This window comes from Hyaena hyaena, unplaced genomic scaffold (genome assembly GCF_003009895.1).
Source record: "Hyaena hyaena isolate Hyena2069 unplaced genomic scaffold, ASM300989v1 scaffold_35, whole genome shotgun sequence".
Lineage (NCBI taxonomy): Eukaryota > Metazoa > Chordata > Mammalia > Carnivora > Hyaenidae > Hyaena > Hyaena hyaena.
This window is the reverse complement of record NW_024080667.1, coordinates 2,724,146-2,742,078: the sequence shown is the minus strand read 5'-3', so window position 1 is coordinate 2,742,078 and position 17,933 is coordinate 2,724,146. Positions and strand designations below refer to the sequence as shown.

General features: G+C 50.7%; 1 protein-coding gene across 2 annotated transcripts in view; it reads left to right on the top strand.

Annotated features, from left to right (window-relative positions):
- The window catches only part of PADI2 (peptidyl arginine deiminase 2), a 46,900-nt gene extending 38,051 nt beyond the window's left edge, over nt 1-8,849 (top strand). For both annotated transcript variants that reach the window (XM_039228970.1, XM_039228969.1), the window contains 5 exons: nt 1,660-1,804; nt 2,478-2,571; nt 4,504-4,589; nt 5,017-5,145; nt 5,785-8,849. In XM_039228970.1, coding sequence (XP_039084901.1) covers nt 1,660-1,804; nt 2,478-2,571; nt 4,504-4,589; nt 5,017-5,145; nt 5,785-6,018 — 688 coding nt within the window. In that variant the 3' untranslated portion in view covers nt 6,019-8,849. The remainder of the gene's footprint in view (nt 1-1,659; nt 1,805-2,477; nt 2,572-4,503; nt 4,590-5,016; nt 5,146-5,784) is intronic.
- Nucleotides 8,850-17,933: the final 9,084 nt, after the last annotated feature.

Here is a 17,933-nt window from a genome sequence, read left to right as displayed (position 1 = left end):
GACACTCTTAGAAATAAAACCAGGTTAGCCTTTATATCTTAGCATGACTTAGGATCTAATATAAAACTAAATAAATAGCTCTTCCCTAAACGGGAGGGCGTATAGTGAGACTATAAACCAGGTAGGGAAGGGACAAAGGAGTCCATAGAAGGCAGCTGATAGAGGATGAGTGTGGGAGAGGATCAATAAGTCCTTGGGGTGCCCACACACAGAAGAGGGCAGAGGAGACATGGCCCTACCCCAAAGCAGGAATCCCTGGCTCCCTCACCGGTTCGTACCACCATCACTCCCTCCCCAGGTGACTCACTTCCCAGTGAAAAGGCAGATTCTTTCTTGATCAGGACATTCAGTGGGAAGAGTGAGTACTGTCGGTCCTCATTTCACAAAAGGGCTGCCAGGAACCTGCACATACGGGATCAGCCAGGATTTGGGCACCAAGTCCCTCTGAGCTGCATGGGATGCTCTACCTCCTGGGAGGAAACCACTGGCCAGGAAGTGACCATTTGTCTAGCTCCTCGCCACCCTCCATTCACCAGATATTTTCCACGTACCAGCCAAGTGCCAGCCATGGTGTTCTAAACATGACGTCCGGCCCCGCCTTCAAGAAGGCAGTAGAACTCACAGACATGAAATAGCAGGGGCAGAGGAGGGACATATATAGTGATAGAAAGAAGGCTATGGGGCCAGGGGAACCCAGAGATAGGTTCCCCCTTGGGGAGTTCAGGGAGGGCTCCTTAGAGACAAATACTTATTGAGGGCCTCCCCTGCCAGGCACTGTTCTAGGCTGTAGGGATACAGCAGTGAGCCAAATAGACAAAGCCCTGGCCCTCGGGAACTTTTCACTTAGGGTAGGAGGAGTACAGAAAATCAGCATGGGAGCCAGCAAATACATGAGATCGTTCTGGATGCTAATAAGTGCAACGAAGGAGAAAAAAGAAGGCCACGTGGTAAAGAGTAAAGTTAGCTCTCGTGGTTTTAAGGACGTGACTTGGGAATTGAAGCTTGAGTGAGAAGGGAGCAGCCATGGGTAGATCAGAGGGAAATAGCATTTCAAATGGAAGGAAAAGTAAGGGCAAAGCCTTCGGGGAGAGCCAGCTTAGCAAGTAGAACAAGGAAGAAGGCTGGTAGCAGATCCCGGTGGCAGCCAGATCAGAGAGGAATTTCTTGGCCACTGTGAGGGCCTGGAGTAATAGACTAAGGGTACTGGGGAGATTGAAGACCTCAGAGAGTCTAAAAGTCAGGAAGTGCTTCCTGGAGGAGGTGTTGCTTGAACTGATTAAAGATCGAAGGTAAGTAGAAGTTAATGTAACAGAGAGGCTCATGGGCTAGGGTGGGCAAGACCCCTGAGCACGGACGCTGGTCTCTTTATACCCATCGACACCCTCGGGAACTGAAGGGGCTGACGGCTGGGCTCCATGCCATTCGTATAGGCCGCGGCTGCAGCGAAGGCCTCCTTCTTTACCGCTGGGCACACACGCCTTCCTGCACCTACACCGGAATCTCTCAGCCCTGAGGCTCAGGCTCCTTCCTGGGCCTCTCGCTGATGTCGCCCTCGATCCAGGCTAGAGGTTGCAGAGGTGAACGCCTGCAGGCCCTCGGGTGAGGCAGGCGCAGTGGGAAGTGCCCTGAAGAGCTGCCTGGTCCCCGCCCCTACCCCAGGTCCGGTGGTCGGAGGATGACCAAGGTGGTGCGGGACTTCCTCCAGGCCCAGCAGGTGCAGGCGCCCGTGGAGCTCTACTCCGACTGGCTGACCGTGGGCCACGTCGATGAGTTCATGACCTTCGTCCCCATCCCAGGCACAAAGGTGAGCCGGCCATTGAGGCCCCAGGGAGCAGGATAATGGAGAACTCATGTACTACCAGCTCCTGTCAGCAGAGGGCAGGATCTAGAGGAAGTGGACCACACAGAGGAAGAAGGAAGTAGGCTCAAGTCAGTTTGCACGTTGTCGCTGTGGCAGGTCAATTTTTAACCCAATATACCAAAATATTAGCATTTCAACATGGAATCCATGTAAACATTTTTAATGAGAGATTTTACATCCTTTTATTCATACCACAGCTTCAGAATCTGGTGTTCCTCTTACTCTTAACAGCACATCTCAGTTCAGACTAGCCACAGTTCAAGGGTCCCATAATCACAGTGCTGGGGCTACTGTATTGCTGTAATGCTCTAGAGAGCTCTGGGGTGCAGCCCTGGGGCTCTTTTGTCTTCTGAAGTGAAAGGAGTGGGATTGTTATACAAATGGCCCAGCCTGGAGAAGCTCTTCCATTCTGCCCAAAGCCACTTTGGACTCTGATCTTTGACTCGATGGCATTGCAGAGAAAATCCTGGCAGGCGGTCTGTGCCACTCAGCACAGGGGAGGCACGGGGAGGCTTGAGGCCACAGCAGACGGGGCTCCGAGTCCCCCGGGGGCTCCCTCATGCTCCTCGGCCACCTCCCCTCTGTTGACACTGTCCCTCTGGATGTTCTTCCACAGCAATTCCGGATGCTCATGGCCAGCACCTCGGCCTGCTACAAGCTCTTCCGAGAGAAGCAGAGGGAGGGTCACGGGGAGGCCTTCATGTTCAAAGGTGAGTGCCCACGGGACCTCAGCAGGGAATGGGGAGCTGAGCCCCCAGAGACGCCCAGGGGGAGGGGGCAGCTGAGCACTTTGCTCCTGAGCAGCTGGCTCCACTTTCTGGGTGTTGGATGGCTCCAGGCTGTGAGATCACCGCTGTGGGAAGCAGACCTGGCCTCTTGTGACCATCACGGTCCTCAGCTGTCCGCCACTCCCTACTCTCAGCGGCCGTGCGAAATGCTCATTCAGCACTTCAAATGGCACCAGACTCAAAAGAGAGCTAACTGACCTGTGATCTGGATTTGAGGCACTTCAAAAGGGAGACAGATGGGGTGCCTGGGTGGCTCAGTCAGTTGAGCGTCCGACTTCGGCTCAGGTCATGATCTCACACTCTGTTAGTTCGAGCCCTGCGTCGGGCTCTGGGATAACAGCTCGGAGACTGGAGCCTGCTTCGGATTCTGTGTCTCCCTCTCTGCCCCTCCCCTGCTCATGCTCTGTCTCTCCGTCTCTCAAAAATAAATGTTAAACAATTTTTTAAAAAACAAGAAAAGGGAGATAGACAAAAATATACATAATGCAGTTTGGGGACAGGAAGAAAAGTGGGACTAGATCGACATGATGTACAGCCAGACATCATTCCTGTCAGTCCCAGCGTGAGAAATTATCTGCCTAATTTAGGCATTCACTTAATTGGGACAGACGAAGACTGAGACTAGGTGTGCTCTTGAATTAATCATGGCAAGAGGGAAAGCTGATCGGCTGGAGACAGTGAGCCAGGTTAGAGAGGCCGTGACAATTTCTTACATGTTTTTCTTAAATTACTCTTTGTCACTTTGCAGCTTGATATCTCCTGTCTACTTACTCCCAAAAGCCCGCGTTCCTAAGGCTGATAGATACTTATGTCCATCGCTGCCCTCCGTATGCAAAGGCAGTGTTCTTGATAGTGACTGTGGGCCAGGACAGACAGAGCCAATTTAAGACCACCATCCTTTTTTTAAATTCCCAACCAATGGGAAATTTTTTCTTGGATTGGCCAGCATGAGTCTGGATTTTCTGGAGCCTTCTTAATATGGTAGACACACCCCAAAGCTACCCATGGGATATAGGAGCCATTATCTTCATACAGACAGGTCCAAGTGGCACTGTGGAGGCAGCACGGGTACAGGGTATGACAGTTCCAGTCTCTTTGCCCGACAGCCTGCAAGATTGGGAAGGGCAATGGACCAGCCGACTCTTCCCAGATCAGGCACAAAAAAGGAAAAAAGAAGAAGAAGAATTAATAGCTTAGGTTCTAGAATAAGACTGCCTGGTCTGCATACGGGTTCTGCCAAGGCTAGAAGACCTTTGACAAGCCATAGGACTCCTCTGTGCCTCAGTTTCTTCATCTTTAATGCTAACAGCTGTCCCATTGGAATGTAGGAAAGGTTCCTGAGTTGACCCATGTAAAACATCTGGAAGGGTGCCTGCCTCGTAGCAGGTTCTCGACGAGTGCCAGGCACGATTAATCAGACCGAAAGCCATGTACGGAAGAGGGGACAGCTGCAGGCAGGCGCTGAGCGTGAGGCAGGTCTAGAACACATGACAGGTGCCTCTGGTTTTTTGCCACACTCACCCTGGTCAGCGGCTTGTCCTTAGAAGCAAGCTCCGGGGGAGGGGAGACCCAGGTACCCACCTGTACCCCCCACCCTCTGGCCAGAGAGCAAGCAAGCCACCTCTTCCGTGTCCCAAACAACATGGCCCCCCATGGAGAAAGAAGTGCGTGCTGCCCTCCGCTGCCCTGGGGTTACCTCCCTGGGCCCCTCCCTGTCCCCAGCCCCATCTCCTTCCTCCCAGCAGTTATTACCCCACTAGCTGGGGTTGGGGGGGGGGAGGCAGCTGACAGAGGGGAGCACCCAGGCTGGGCACCTGAGGCTGGACTGTCCCCTGTGACCTCTGACCTCCACAGGCTTGGGCGGAATGAGCAGCAAGAGGATCACCATTAACAAGATTCTGTCCAGTGAGAGTCTCGTGCAAGAGAACCAGTACTTCCAGGTGAGGCCCCGGGGGGGGCCACCAATGGCACCTCTCACACCCTCAGGGCTCCCTAGGGAATGACCAAGGGTTCAGGGTACTCGCCAGAGGGAAGGGCCTCAATGAGCTTCCCGTCCCGCCTCCCTGCTTTGCTCCTGGACTAAAGTCGGAAGCTAAGCTTGCTGTGCATGGACCCCGCCTTCTGAGTCCCTATCTCGTTTCTACCTGAAAGCGTCATTTCTGCGATCTTCTGTCTTGCTCTCTTTCATCACTACCGTTGAGCCCGGTGGGAGGGACACTGGAGGGGCGGTGGGGTGCTGGGTGAGGGCCGGAAGTCTCCCTGGGGTGCCGGGGCCCAAGGTCTGACGCTGCAGACAGGAGCGGGGCTGATGAAGATGGCGGGAGGGTCCTCGGACCTGCCCACCCTCCCTTGGTCCCCCTCCCCCAGCGCTGCCTGGACTGGAACCGTGACATCCTCAAGAAGGAGCTGGGGCTGACAGAGAAGGACATCATCGACCTGCCCGCCCTGTTCAAGATGGATGAGCACCGCCAGGCCAGAGCCTACTTCCCAAACATGGTGAGCCCCGCGGGGCCCCAAACCTCGTCCGGGCCAATCGGGGGCAGCCGGATCCACAAGGTCCCCTCGGCAGAGTCTGTTTGGTCGGGAAGTCCAGGTCCCCTCCCCCGGCTGAGCTGCTGGGTGGCCTCGCTCATCCGTCCCAGGCACCTGTCGTCTCTGGGCTGCGTTCCCTTCCAGGGGTGAGAATGGTCCTCCTCGCTGCCTCACTGGGTCCTGGAAATCCTCTACCTTAACAGATAGGAAAGTGCTTTCTGGGTTAAAAGGACCTTTATGGGCGGGAGAGGGGATCCTTGTCATACAGGAGAGTCTTCTTTGAGAAGGAGGGAGGTTAGAACACACACACAGATACATATATGTGCACACACAAGTACCCATGCACACGCCAATGTGTACACATTTCACCACGTGTGTATGCATGCACATATACCTACACGTACGTGCAGAGGTAGGCTGCCTGGTTTCCGTCTTCAGCTCTGCCGTGTGTGAGTTGCTTAGCCCCATCTGTGCCTCAGTTTCCTCGTCTGTAAAGTGGAAATAATCACAACACTTACTGGGTAGCTGGGAAGGAGCTTAGAACAGGGCCAGGAGAGTAGTAGCTGCTCACTAAACAGAACTGGTGTCTTACCCCCGTGGCAGGTGAACATGATTGTGCTGGACAAGGACCTGGGCATCCCCAAGCCGTTCGGGCCTCAGGTGGAGGATGTTTGCTGCCTGGAGACGCACGTGCGCTCCCTGCTGGAGCCCTTGGGCCTCTGCTGCACCTTCGTGGATGACATCTCCGCCTACCACAAGTTTCTGGGCGAAGTCCACTGCGGCACCAATGTCCGCAGGAAGCCCTTCACCTTCAAGTGGTGGCACATGGTGCCCTGACCTGCAGGAGGCTGCCGTGTGCGGGTCTCAGCCCCTTGATAATCCGTATCGGGGCTGGACCGGCCCTCGCGGTTCTTACAACTGCAAGATGCCCTTAAACAATAACTGTCAGGAAACTTGGGGGGGAGGGGGGGAGGATTCCTGCCTACAGGACCTAGAAATTACATGGCACACTTGGGGCCACACAGAGGGGTCACAGGGAGAGAGAGACCGCACGGACCTGGGGTTCTGCTTTTTTTGGAGTTGGCTAGCGTTTGCGGGCTCACTCTTTATTGGTGAATTTAAAACACAAGAGCTGGAATTTAAAGCACAGGAAGAGGAAAATCCAGGGGCCCAGATGGTCAGCTGTAGAAACCAACCAAACCAACCTTTGTTTCTAAAACAAAGGAGACTGGGGGAGGGAGAAGCCTCGCTTTTTATCGAGGCCTGTGGCCGGCAATATGCTTATGGGAGACAGGCTTCTTTGAAGTGGCTACCTCAGCAATCAAAGCCGAAGGCAGGCACTTGCATCACCAAAGAGAGGAGACCCAGCTGTCGGGGCTTACGCCCACAGGTGCCTTGGCGATTCCCTCCTCCCTTCCTTCTCCAGACTCCTTAAACCCTCCAGAGCTTCTCCTTGCCTGGCAAGGACTTGACAAGGGACTACTGTCCCCACTGGGGGCCCTTTCAGGAAGAGGGGAGGAATTTGGGATATCTGTACCTTGTCATCTCTCAGAAGGGCCCCAGCATCCACCAACGAACGTCACCCCTGTGAGCCTCAACTCTGTCCTTCCTGAAAACAGCTGTGCACTTGGCCAGTGTCCATATAACCCTGATACGAAAAACAAAAAAGGAAGCAAAACCTGTGCACCCAAATCATTCCCCCAAAGTGTCTCCCTTAGCTCCCCCCGCCCAGTCTCTTGTCCAAAACTGAAAGAGGGGAGAAGGGAAGGAGGTTCTGGAGGCTCTGGGATCACCAGTTCTGGTAGCCACGCCCTGAAGGTCAAGTTAGATCCCGTGGAAAGGGACCCTGGGGCCCCCCAGACATACCTTGAACTGCTGTCATCATTTTCAGTTTCAGCTCTCTTGGCGTGTCCAGGAGGCTGCCTCCAATTAGTCATTCCTTCCCTGCATCGCTCAAATCCCCTTGGCTTTCTGTCTGCAGCGCACACGCCATTGACTAGCTTCCCCATTCCCTGAGGGTCCAATAATTTACCTTAGAACTTTCCCTGGAACCAGATTTTATCAGAATGGCCTTCTCCATTTTCAAGATGCTCCTTATACCTCATCTTTCTGATGGACACAGGCTCCCCCAAATGTTGGGTCCCCCCCAACACCAGCATCCTTGTGCCCAAGAGGGCAGTGCATGAAGACGCCCAGACTCCACCGTAGCCTTCTGCTGCCTGGTCTCTGGGCAGTCCCTGACCTCCCTCGTTGCCTGCCTCCACTTCCTATTCCAGATGCCTCCAGGCAGCTAAACCAGGACTTTTCACCACCAGTCAGGCTCAGACCTGCCCCCAGGAGACAATGAAGGACCCACCTGTCCTCCCCAGATCTTAGAGTCAACATGTAAGGACTTGGCCCAACCTCCAGCCCGACAGCCAGCTCTGGGCCAGCAGCTGGCCTTACACACAGACCGTGTGTCCCACAGAAGTTCACCAGCGCATTTGCTGAGCACCCTCTCCTTTGGACGGAACTAGATTAATTCCCTGGCTTCAACCACAAAAGACTCAGTTTCAACTAAAAAAGAAAAGTGTAGGGCCAGCTGATGTCAGGAGAATAAGTAAAGTGTAATTCCACTTTGAGAGTTTAAAAAGAGCCCATTTATAGCCAATGAAAAGATTATACCTCTGTATTCTTGAGAGAACAGGATTTTTCTTGTACTACTTCATTCATCCTAACAGCAAGCATTTATTGTATGCCTACTAAGTGCATGGCACAGTGTCGGGCTCTGAGGCTAGGGTGGTTAGCAGCAAACTGCACCTTGTCCCTGCTTTGTGGAGCCGGTCAGGTCTCAACATGCAATGGTCACATCTAAATGGCCAGCATTTGTCATTTCAGGGGTGCGTTCTTTAGCAATGCCAACCTGCTACGTTCAGGAAATGCACAGGGCGCAGAACTTCCTGTAAGTCACAGTTTTAGATAAAAGTGGAGGGTTCTTTTTCAAACAAGCTTCCTTCCCCATCCAGCTGGGCCGGTACCACCCGGCAGATCAGACCCCAGAGCCTTCAGAAGCTGTCGTGCCCCCCCTGCCTTTTGGGGCCAAAGCCCCAGATACCTGCAGCCCCAGAGTGCCTATTTGAAGTTTATCGGGAGACTTAGAGTTTGTCGTGTGTGTTTGCGTGTGTGTGTTTGGTTAATGTGGAGTTTGGGGTTTCTTTCATTTTTTTTTTTCTAGTCTACCTTAAGGGAAAGTGAACGCCTCCCCTGTGGAAACAGTGTGTGTTATAGATTTTTCTAAAACTCTTCCCATCGGGAAGTTGGTAGTTTCTGATGATTCTGGAGCCCCCAGGACTCAGACACCTATTATCTCGTTTGCCCCTGCCCCGTGTGACTGCCTTCAGTGTGTACGCCTCCCCTACCCCGTGGATTCACTGCTCTTCCCCGCCCCCCACTTTCTATAAATGTAGGCCTAGGATACACTTCTGTGTTGCACAACTCAGCTAAGTTCCTGTTTCGATCTTTATTTTGAAATATTCTGTGTAAGAGGGAAGGGGGGGTTTTGTGAAGAAGGCAAGAAGCAGGGCACAGTTTCAACTTTCTGGATGAGAGGCCATGTTGGAGATCGAAAGATGTTTGGGGAAGAGCCTGATTAAATAGCAATAAAATAAACCATCCGAGGGGAAGTTCTGTGTCTGTGTCATGTTCATCGTTGCTTCATGGACGTGGCCTGGAGCGAAGCAGTGCACACGTGGGCCCGGCCTGGTCCTGCCACCCCTGCTCTTCTGGGCACAAGGTCGGGGCTCACCAAGGATATCTCAAGAGTTTAGAATCCCCTACACATTCAGTGGATATGTATTACATGGCCACCACCCAAGGTCAATACCAATACCCATAAAGCAGCCTGGCTATGTTTTTAAGTCCCTCCAAGAGAAACCAGGAAGGGGGTGGAGGAAGCAGGTTGAGGAAAGGGAAAAAGCCAAACAGGAATGTGACTTGAGGTGTAGCCTCAGCCTGATCACTGGGGAGCTCTTGGGCTTAAGTGGAAGCTCAGAGTTGTCCCATCGGGAGGCAGAGTTTTGCACATCTGTAGCAGTCAGTCATTGGCTATGGGGACTTTGGTTCTCTGAATGGGCAAGGGGACACCAGTAGCCCATTAGCCATCATTTAAAGGGGATCACAGCTGCAGTTAGCAGCAAAGTCACAGGAGCTGGGGAATGGGCTCATAACCAGAAAACGATCTGGCAGGGCACCAACAGTATCCACTGTAGATAATATCATATTCTTATATGGAATTGTTACATGAAGATATTTGTGATTTGACCCACGATATAAAAATCCTTACTACATAGCCATGGTCTAACAGGGTCTTCATGAATAAACTCTCTGAAGCCCTAAAATAAAGCCACCTAGTTGCTTGCTGGGACTAGAAGCCACTCCCAATTCTTTGGGGAGTGTACCTCAGGAGTTCTTACCCCTCAGCCCCACCTTGGACTTCTGGACTGATGTTTTGGTGATGCCATTTTAAGAGGCCACTACAAAATGAAAGTCACTAGTTCTCATACTCCCAGTCTTAACCCATGGGTCCAGCCCTCTGAGGTCAGGCTTCCCTTTTATACCCAACTAATGTGGCCCAAGCCATAGCAAAGGCAATTTTCACTGTGGTTTCCTGACCCAACCATTTCTGAGACACACACACCCCCCCAGGGGATGCTGGTGTGTTAAATCCAGCCTAGTGGCACTTTCATATCTTGGCTACTCACCTACCTCAGGATTGCTAGAATCCCCCTGAGGCTTCTAGAACAGCACTTTCCAATAGAAATATGCAAGCTACACATGTGATCTTAAAAGTTTCTAGTAGGCATATTTTAAAAATTAAAAAAAAGTGAAGTTAATTTTAATAACATGTTTTCTTTAACCCAGTATATCCCAATTATCACCATTTCAGCATGTAATCAAACTTTTAAAATATTAGGGAACCTTGGTGGCTCAGTTGGTTAAGTGTCTGACTTTGGCTCAGATCATGATCTCACAGCTAGTGGGTTCGAGTCCCAAGTCAGGCTTCGTGCTGACAGCTCAGAGCCTAGAACCTGCTTCAGAATGTGTCTCCTTCTCTCTCTGTCCCTCCCCCCTTCACGCTCTGCCTCTCCCTCAAAAGTATTGAAAAAATGTTTAAATATCAGCGAAATAGTTCATGATGAGGGAGCAGAAGGCAAGCTGACCCTGGCAAACCCCTCTCCCCACCAGGTGGGATGTGTGTGATATTCCTCAGGCACTCCTGGCTGCCCAGGAACAAAGGAAGGGGGGAAAAACAATGGTTAATTGATAGAGATCACAGTCATGTGGGACCTGAGTCCCCATCACTTTACAAATGTCTGAGTAAATTATAAGAAAAAGGCAATCTTATCAATAGCCTAGTCTCCAGAGACCTACAGACTCAGTTTCTGGGAGCCCCAACATCATCCCTCCATAGTGATGTGGGGAACAAAGGGAAGAAGGAAACGGTAGATAAATTTAAATTTCCTTATAATCTGCAGCTCACTGATTATAAGGAAATACTTGAGGCAGGCAGAGTAAGACATTCTCCAGGAACTTCCAACTGTCTTGATGTTAATGCTTTTCATGGAGGGAAAAACAGCCTGAGCTTGACGATAGCCAGGCATCCAGGATCCTGGATGCCTTCTCTAGAACATGAAAGTCCTTTTGCAAACTTCCCCTTGCCTGTAGCTCTCCCAGCTCCCAAGTAGTATACAGTCAGTCACTCCTCACAATCCCAGGGCAGCTCTTTCTGCCCACGGGTCCTGTCCCCGGGCTTTCATAAAAACCACCTTTTTGCACCAAAGGCGTCTCAGGAGTTCTTTCTTGGCCGCCAGCTCCGGAGCACCCTCAACCCCCCCAAAACCACATGGTTTCACATTCTTTTATAGTAAGTCTTTGAACACTGATGTGTATCTTATACTTACATCACATCTTCATTCAGACTAACCATATTTTTAAAATATTTATTTTGGGGAGAGCACCAGCAGGGGAGGAGCAGATAGAGGGTGACAGAGGTTCCAAAGTGGGCTGTGTGCTGACAAGCTGACAGCACTGACTCCAACGCGGGGCTCGAACTCACGAACTGCGAGATCATGACCTGAGCTGAAGTCGGACACTTAACCGACTGAGCCACCCAGGCGCCCCCAGACTAGCCGTATTTTAAGTGTTCAATAGCCATAAGTGGCTACCAGGTTTGAAAGCATCGTTCTAGAATCTTCTCCACCAGGGTGAGCCCCAAGTATAAGAGTAGCCACATGCCTTAAAGCCCCAGAGCCTGACGAGTCTGACTACAATGGCCTTGCCCATCCAGAAGGTTCTCTTGCCTGTGGCTGCTGCCATGTTGCTAGACCTGGGCTCTCTCTCAGCAAGGGGAGTGCCTTTGGCCAGGTGGCCTCTGCCCTGTGTCAAGATGAGAACCCCCACCAGCCCCATGCCCAAGAAAGGGAAAATATAGCTCCCTCACGTCTAGCCCCCTTCCCCTCACCATGTCCCAGGATACAACTTGCTTCTCTATGTTACTGAAGGATGGGGTCAGCAGGTCCCAGGTGAGTGGAGTTGATGTCCTCGTTAGCTCAAGGCCTTCATTCCAGGTGGGATCCAATCCACACCTCGGCCTGGCCAAAAGGTGTAGAAGTAGGATCCCTCCCTCCATCCTCCCCCCCAAAAAAAGAGCAGCCAGGGATGAATTCTGCCTGCCCGGTGGAACTTATCCAGGATCTTTACCCGAATAGCATCAGGTCCAGGGGGCCGATGGCAATTATTATTGGCAACTAAATATAGTGAGTGACATCAAATGACACCGTGTGGAATCTCTTCTCCATCTGGACAACCACAAAAAGGACATGACCAGGCAGAAAGCTGGGCTCAGCAGACTTGGCCCAAGCCTGGCTGTTGTGAGATGTGCCTTTTCCCTCATGCTTCACCTCTGGGCAGCCCGGCCTCCTTCTGAGCCATGATCTTTGAGAAAGCAAAGATCTGGGCTCCTCTCTCTCTCTCTCTCTCTCTCTCTCTCTCTCTCTCTCTCTTTAACATTTATTTATTTTTGAGAGACAGAGAGACAGAGCGTGAGCAGGGGAATGGCAGAGAGGGAGAAAGAGAAACACAGAATCTGAAGCAGGCTCCAAGCTCTGAGCTATCAACACAGATCCCAACGCAGGGCTCGAACTCATGAACTCATGAACCGCGAGATTGTGACCTGAGCCGAAGTCAGACGCTTAACTGAGCCATCCAAGCGCCCCAGATCTGGGCTTCTCTAGCTAGTCTCGAAGCAAAGTGCCAGGTTCAGGTCAAGCCTGTTTCTGCCTCAGTCCTTCATGCTCTGTCAGCTAAGGTTCAGTCATTGGGCATACCGCCAGAGGACTTTTCTTTCTCTAATATTTATTTCTGAGAGAGTGTGCATGGGGTAGGAGAAGAGGGGGTAGGAGGGGATCTGAAGCAGGCTCTGCACTGATGGGTTGACAAGCCCAATGTGGAGCTCGAACTCACAAACCTCGAGATCATGACCTGAGCCAAAGCTGTAAGCTCAGGCGACTGAGCCCCCAGGCGCCTCTGGCTGGATGACTCTCACAGAGCAGTCTCTGACCTGCATTCTGGAGCCTTCCTTACATGCTATTCTGCTATTTAGCTGAAGATGCTGCAGGGCTGTTCTATTTCCCTCTTGTGATTCCTGGCACATAGTACTCAGCAAATACGTTTTGGGTTTTTTTTTAAGATTTTTATTTTTTTAAGTAATCTCTACACCCAGTGTGAGGCTTGAACTTACAACCCCAAGGTCGAGAGTCATATGCACTACTGACTGAGCCAGCCAGGAGCCCCAGCAAATATGTTTTGAATGAAACAATGAAACAATGGTTCAGCTAGGCAATGGAAGCAGAAAGATCAGCCTAATCAAATGTGAGGTGTGAACAGCCACCATTTCTTATGCCAGGCAGCTGTCAGCTGATACTATAGGGCATGCCGTTTTGAAGGTCAAAATGTTCAAATAGAGATAATTTCGTATGGTTCAGCCTGATATTTTACTATCCCCACCTTATAGATGAAGAAACTGAGGCTTGGAGAGGAAGGGACTTGGCCCAAGTTTCCACAGCCATAAGTAGCAAAACTGGGATTCACACGCGGGTGATCTAACTCCAGGACCCACTTGCTGAACCTCTGCTCTGGGCCACCTCATCTTAGAAACAGCTTCCTAACCCTAGTTCAATGGCTCATAGTCTTTCATTCATAAATGCTGCCTTTATGCCAGCTATTTCCTAGCATGTCCCATTAGAATCTTACAACAAGTATACCCTACTACCAATGAGCAAGCTGTCTGAGGATTGTAGAATTCCATAAACCAGACCCCTCAAAGACAAGAAAGCCCAGGTTGAAATGACCTCTCCATAACGTAGCGCATTCTCTCCAGTCTCCAGCCCAGAATAAGAAGGCGTCTCAAATCATGAGAAGCAAGTTACATTCATCCATCCACCGTCCATTCTGGTTTGCAATTAACAGTTACGGGAAGCATCTATCGTGTGTAAAACTAAAGTGACTACATGATCTTTTCATCCAAACCAGAGTGAAAGGAGGCACTACCAATAATTCCATCCAGACAACTGGTGGAAACTGGAGCCATGCTGGGTAAGCCAGGATACATGTTCTCCCCAGAAGCCCCTATGCATGAGACATGATCTCATCACCCCGCCTCCCCAGGAACCGACAGCCAAGTCAGGGAGACAGACAGGAGAGCAAGGAGGCACTTGAAAATATTTGCTGAATGGAGGAATGAATAAGGTACAAAAAGGTGTTGAATAACACACACACACACACGTGCGCGCGTGCACATGCACACACACACACACACACACACACACACATTTCCAGCTGGAAGAAAGGCCAAGGGAGGCCCTGGTGCTCATTTAGGCTGGGATGAGTATTGAATGAATGTAGGAATGGATGACTGTTCAGAAAAGGGAGGGCTACTTAACTGAGTGGAGAGACAACCAAGTGTAAACGTACGACATGCTTAAGAAATGGTGATGATGGGGGCACTGGGCTGGCTCAGTCGGTTGAGCATCTGACTCTTGATTTCAGCTCAGATCATGATCTCACGGTCATGTGATCGAGCCCCACATCAGGCTCCTTGCTGAGCGTGGAGCCTACGTAAGATTCTCTCCCTCTGCCCCTCGGCTGCTCAAGCATGCAACCACACACACATGCGCTTACTTGCTCGCTCTCTCAAAAAATTAAAAATAAAAAATAAAAAGCTAATAGGAAAATCATTTTTAAGAAACTTCCCGAGGAATGACCAAACCATGGTACATCCCTACATTTAAACATTTGGAGGCAGGGAGATGAAATAGATTTTGGACACTGACACAGAAAGAGCTCCAAGGCAGAGCATTTGATGTTGGTACTTAAAAAAGAAAAAAAGAAAGGTGGGCGGGGGGGGGGGGGAGGATGTCAAGCAAGACCATGGATTTCTGTAGAAACATACATATGTATATACATGCAAAGAAAAAGATACGGAAGCCATCCCTGAAATTGACAATACTAATCACCTCTGGGAAAGGTAGTGTGACGAGGGGATTTATACTTTACCTCTGTTGCTTGAAAATTTTACATAGTGAGAATTTAATTACATACATATTTTTAAATAATTTTTTAAAGCTGCCTGAGACCCTTGGCATCTTATTTATACCACAGTCTTCCCATCCTGATTAGCATAATCTCTTCCCCCTAATAATTCACAGCTCTCTTTGGCCCCTTTCATTCCCCCAGCCGGGCTTTCTACCACCAGTTTGAGACTTACAGCTCCTTCCAGATACCAATTCATTTACTCCTGCCCATCAGGTGACTATGATTCTTTCCTCTGTTTTATGCCATAGGAGAGTAATGCACAGAGACACTAAGTAATGTGCTCAATGTCACACAGCAAATGACTAATATAATAGGATTTGAACCCCCAAAGGACCTGCAGACTTAACCATTCCACTTCCTTGCTCTCTAGAAGGTCAAAATTGCTTTTAACTTCTTGCATCCCTCTGCCTTGAGCTGCTTGTAGTAAGCAAATATCTAGGTACCACCGATGAATATTTACCACTAATTCCTTTTTTGCAAGGTCTCACTCATTTACATGGCTCTGTCTCTGATAGAAGGGGGTGCTCAAAATTCAGAGTCAGCTGGAAAGGGAGTTTTATCATGTACTGTGTTTGCAAAGCACACACCCACACACATGCCCAAGGACCAAATTAACTGCTAATTTGAGACTATGCTGGTAATGTGGCAGACAGACAGGAGTGGGACAGAGGTTAGGCAGGGTGGGTGAACTCTTTGTGTGTGTGTGTGTGTGGTGTGGTGTGGTGTGATGCTATAGGGCCCAGCAACATGACAGTCCCCAGAAGCCCTTGGGCCACTTGCTAAGTCCCAGCAGCTGAGCTGACTTCAGCTGTGTAAAATGCAGCCCCATCTGGACTGGGAGTGGCTTGTGACTTTTGCTCCAGGAGTTCCGTAGAGGCTGCTCATGAAATTGGAGACGTCTGTAGCATATGATTGTCCCCATCCCACTCAGAGAGAATATTTTGAGAAGTCTAATTATATGGTGGGGTTTGGAGGAAAGAGGGTTTAGATAAGCCCTTTCTAAAGGCAGGTTGAAAGGGCTATTGGGGAGCCTTGGGCAGTTCCGTGAGGCAGGCGCGCCCTCTGCAGGTGGGCCACAGTAGCTGCAACCAGTGCGTTCCCTGGGAGGCATGCCCAGCCATCTCTCTAACAGAGGATACTGACCTCCGAGCTGTGTGACTTAGGTGAGTTGTGGACCCTCTCTGAGGCTCAGCTGCCTCCACTTGAAATGAAGGACATAAATCCCGACCTCGTGGGGTCGCTGTCATGATTAGACAGAGAACATGTCCCCAGAGCGCTCTGCAAAGGGGCTGGTACACAGGACCAGTGTCCTCTCAAGGCGGCAGCTGACCTGGAGGCCTTGGAGACCATGCTGGGGGTTGGCGGTTGATTGGATGCAGCAGAGGGAAGAGTCAGGTGCACACCAGGTTTGCGGCTTAGAGGCTGGGTGGATGGTGCTGAAAAGAGAGGAGCTGTGAGCGCCTCGGGTGACATGGATGATCAGGGACAGGTTGAGTTTCAGAGGCCATTGGGATACTCAGACAGATGCTCAGGAGACAGCTGGACAAGGGGGGGAGGGGGTCAGCCAGAGAGATGGAAGAGAGTGACAGCCCATTGGGCGAAGGAGAATGAAATCCTAAATTCTGGATGATGAGGATCCTAAGTGCCACCACAGAGATGTATTGGGGTAGGTGGGTTTTTCTTGGAGACAAATGACTCTCCCAGGCAATAAAATTATCTGATATTTCTCCTCTAAATCTTATCTGACAAATCTCTCTTAAATCCTTGGCCCTCTGGTTGGAGGGGAAGGAGGGGGAATCAGTTCAGGTTGCCCTAAATCACCAGACACCAGACACAGAGTTGCTCATACAAATGACAATTGATACAACACAATGCTTTGGGGTTTACTTTTTAATTCTCAAGTGGATTTCCAGCCCTTTGGAAAGATTCTCACCCAAGACTGTTCACCTTTCTCATTACCCAAAGACTAAGAAAGTCTGTAAAATGGGGGGGGGGGGTTATTCCAACCGAAAGCGTTGTTAGGAGGCCTAAGCAGACTGTTTCTGTAAGCACATTTGTAAGCGATGAGGCGCAGCATAAACCTACAGCAGCAAGCCGATTGTTGAAAACCAATACTTCACTCGCTAGACAAATGGAAACAGACAAACACAAAACCTTGGTTCATGCCACGAGGACACCTTGGGAAGATCTGTCAGGAGCAGGCCATGAAAACCTCTAAGCCGTGCAGCTGTGCCTTTCTGGAATCCCAAAGTTCAGGGCGGAGGTGCAGCCGCCCAGGAATTTGTTCCTCCATAACTCTGAGCTCCCCAAATCCCCATGAAGCCCAGGGACGATGTGCCTGCAGGGCGCGTGGGCCCATTGGCACCAGAAGCCCCTCCATAAATCAAGGTCTCACTTCTGCCGGCCTCAGGCTGCTCTTTCCAAGGTGACCCGGGCAAAGTAAAAGAGTTATCAGTTATCTAGGAGTAGCATCTGCCTTGGAGCTGAAGGAGTCCTGAAAATGCCAACAGGACCAATCCTTTACCAACAGGTTCCTTGGAGGGAGAGGATGCCCTTCCTTCATCTCTGAAGACAGTTCAGCCAGGAGGGGTTAGAGAGAGAGTAACAATCTTCCCATGACTCCATCCAGGTTGGGTGGCCCTCTGAGGCCCTGGGGCAGACTTGGAGAAGCCCTATTCCAGGGCTGGGTCAGCCCCAGTGGAAAGTCAAGGTGACTTCAGCTTTGTCAACAGTTACTGCCAAGACAGCCCCCCCTTAAGCAGCCATGTGAATTCCAGAACCCTAAATCAGCTGGTCCAACACCCTGATGATGCAGGCAAGGAAACTATAGGCCAGAGATGGGGAGGGACAGGGGACCTCTGTTCAAGGTCACAGAGCCTTGAGAAGATTCAAGGTTAGACCCAGGGGTCCAGGCTGTTTCTTGTGGCCTCACTACACACCTCCTTTAATGAGGTCACATAGCAGCGGCACTGGCGGGTTCCAGTCCAGGACTCCAGAAACTTAGCCCCCAAAAACCAATTTTCCCCGCCATCTTAATTTCCCCAGTCACATCTACATGAGCTGTGAGGAAACTAAAGACTATCAAAAGGTGCCCTTCATAGGTCAGAAACAAGCAGGCGGAG